The 2,398-nt window shown below is 38.2% G+C and overlaps 1 protein-coding gene across 2 annotated transcripts in view; it reads left to right on the top strand.

The window, feature by feature from the left end:
• The window catches only part of FKBP5 (FK506 binding protein 5), a 133,879-nt gene that overhangs the window by 57,019 nt on the left and 74,462 nt on the right, over positions 1 to 2,398 (top strand). The window contains exon 2 of one of the 2 annotated variants that reach the window (XM_012646628.1): positions 2,102 to 2,227. In XM_012646628.1, the coding sequence (XP_012502082.1) occupies positions 2,123 to 2,227 (105 nt within the window). In that variant the 5' untranslated portion in view covers positions 2,102 to 2,122. Of the gene's footprint in view, positions 1 to 2,097; positions 2,228 to 2,398 lie in introns of those variants that run through there. The other variant, XM_012646629.1, reaches the window with a different exon arrangement.

Below are 2,398 nucleotides of genomic sequence, written 5' to 3'. Positions count from 1 at the left end.
CCAATGATCTTACACCTGGTGTTTTTAATTTGTTCAATGCTTTAAACCAGAATTTACCCAGGGGTCTATTGGTGGATGACACACTATCTGTGAAGCCTCAGGAGATTTTTTTGTGTGCATGTATTTTCCCAAGGATATAGTCCATGACTCCCAAAATATTTAGAAGATCTTTTCCGTCTGTTGTTGAGGTGCCTTCTACGAGTTTCTGTGCATCAGACAAGTGTGTTATAAGCAGTAGGTTTCATCCCTGTTCATCTAATTTTCCTGATTATCTTGCCCAGCATCATGTAGAGCCTAGGTACTTAATTTTTGTTGTTTGTTTGAGAACAATTTGTTCTGGCCTTTTGCTTATCCTGAGCCAAACATTTGGATCTCTTATGTTTGGTATAAACTGTACTAGAAACTAAAGCAAAGGGGCTTAGTCTCTGGTTTTTGGTGTTCTCTTTGAAGATTTTGGGCACAGTAGTTTGATTTGTGTCTTTGTTGACATTGAAGTCAACAGTGGTCCTTTGGAAATGAGTTAAAGCACTACAATGTATGTTTAAGTTGTCAAATTATTGGTTGTATCAATAAGACATTTTTCACAAGCACAAAATAGCTCTTTTTGACTATGTAAACAAGAGGGCCCAGGAGATGAGCCTTAAGTTTGTTAGTAGCCTAATAAGGAACAGCTATAGAAGTGGTTGATTCCTGGTCTTCCCTGCTCTATCAGGGAGCAGTGTGGAATTCATCGTGCCAGTGGCTAAGTATGTTTTGTTTAGCCTGTTGATTAGCCTATTTGTTACATTGCTTTGCTTTGCATGAAAAAGTGTCAAGTGACAGACAATAACAATAAGAGCTAACATTTGAATAGTATACTTTTAAAATACACATTATACAACTTAGTCTAGGAGGTCACCCATGAAAGTAGATGTTTTTATTCTAATTACACAGGTAAGGAACAAAGTGTTAGGGAAGTTAAAGTAGCCAACATACAAACAGCTTATAAGGAGCACAGGAAGAACCCCCAAATTCTATTACAAATTCCTTGCGCTTTCTGCCTTACGATTCAAAAAGAGGCATTCTAGGGAATTTAAATATGAACAAATCATGGCCCTTGCTCCGAAGAATCTTTTAAATCTAATAGGCATGTCTTCTTATAAACATATTATAGACAACAAATTGAGGGAAGAGCTAAGGAAGTACCTAAAAGGGCAAAGTGACCTCCAAATATAGGGTCACGGTTGGCATGTTGGAAGTAGCATTTGAAAGGGGAGAATGTTTTTGGGAAGAAGAGAGAGTAACCAAAAACATGGATATGGGAAAGCACTGGACTTGTTATAGGAGTGGAATTGGTCTAGTTTGGCTAGAGCATGAGTTTCATGGAAGAAAGCAGTGGAAGCTAGAACTGAAAGATAAGTTAGGGCCAGATTGTGAAGGGCCCTGAATATCATAGGGAAGGCAGGAGATGAAAAATGTGGCCCTGCAGAAGACCCACTAATGATGATAAATATTATATTTTTAAGTTATGACTCTGTGCTAATCTCTTAACATATGTTATCTCATTAATGTTTCACTGTAACCCTATGAACAGTGTACTATGTCCATTTTACCAATGAGAAACTAAAGCTCAGCGAGATTAAATAAATAGCTAATGTCAGGAGCTTGGAGCTAGGACTCAGACTCAGGTTTGTCAGCTTCTGTAGCCTGTTCTGTTGACCACTGTGATAGATTGCCACTTCTTTTATCAGATGGCCTGAGAAGTTCTTGATTCTCTCAAGAATGTGGATATAGGAAAAGGATGTTTTCAAAGTTCTGAGAGGACAGCTTTGTCACTGTGTATTTGTGTTAAGGAGTGTAATCAGTACCAAATCTGACTCGTACCACTCTTTAATTCGGGTCCAGAACTAGATGGGAAATTAAAGAATTGGATGATGTTTTATTTCCATACCTGATGACGTGACAGTGCATGCTCATAGCAGATGCTTTTGTTTTCATTTTCAGTGTCTAACCTATTGGCCCTAAGTAAATCTTAGGTTGGGTAAAGCTCAGTTCCTAGGGGCATTTAAGATGCATAAGGAAGTGATATTTTTCCTTGCTAAAATATGTTTCTTCTCGGCAGGTTTTCTACTCATAAAAGACAATGACTACTGATGAAGGTGCCAAGAACAATGGAGAAAGCCCAGCAGCCACTGTTGCTGAACAGGGAGAGGATATTACCTCCAAAAAAGATAGAGGAGTATTAAAGGTGAGGCCACAAAGTTGAATGACATACAGGGAAATCTGCTATCTGGAAAGATTGTTTATAAAACCTTTCTGTGAGGGGAGCTGGGGATGGATAATGTTTATTGAGGCTTACTCAGTGCTAAACACTATAAATTCTCACTTCATCTTCATAACTCTGAGGTTTTTATTTTTA

This window comes from Propithecus coquereli, unplaced genomic scaffold (assembly GCF_000956105.1).
Source record: "Propithecus coquereli isolate 6110/MARCELLA unplaced genomic scaffold, Pcoq_1.0 Scaffold248, whole genome shotgun sequence".
NCBI classification, from domain to species: Eukaryota; Metazoa; Chordata; class Mammalia; order Primates; family Indriidae; genus Propithecus; species Propithecus coquereli.
The sequence above is the reverse complement of the archived record's forward strand: the minus strand, read 5'-3'. Positions and strand labels throughout refer to the sequence as shown.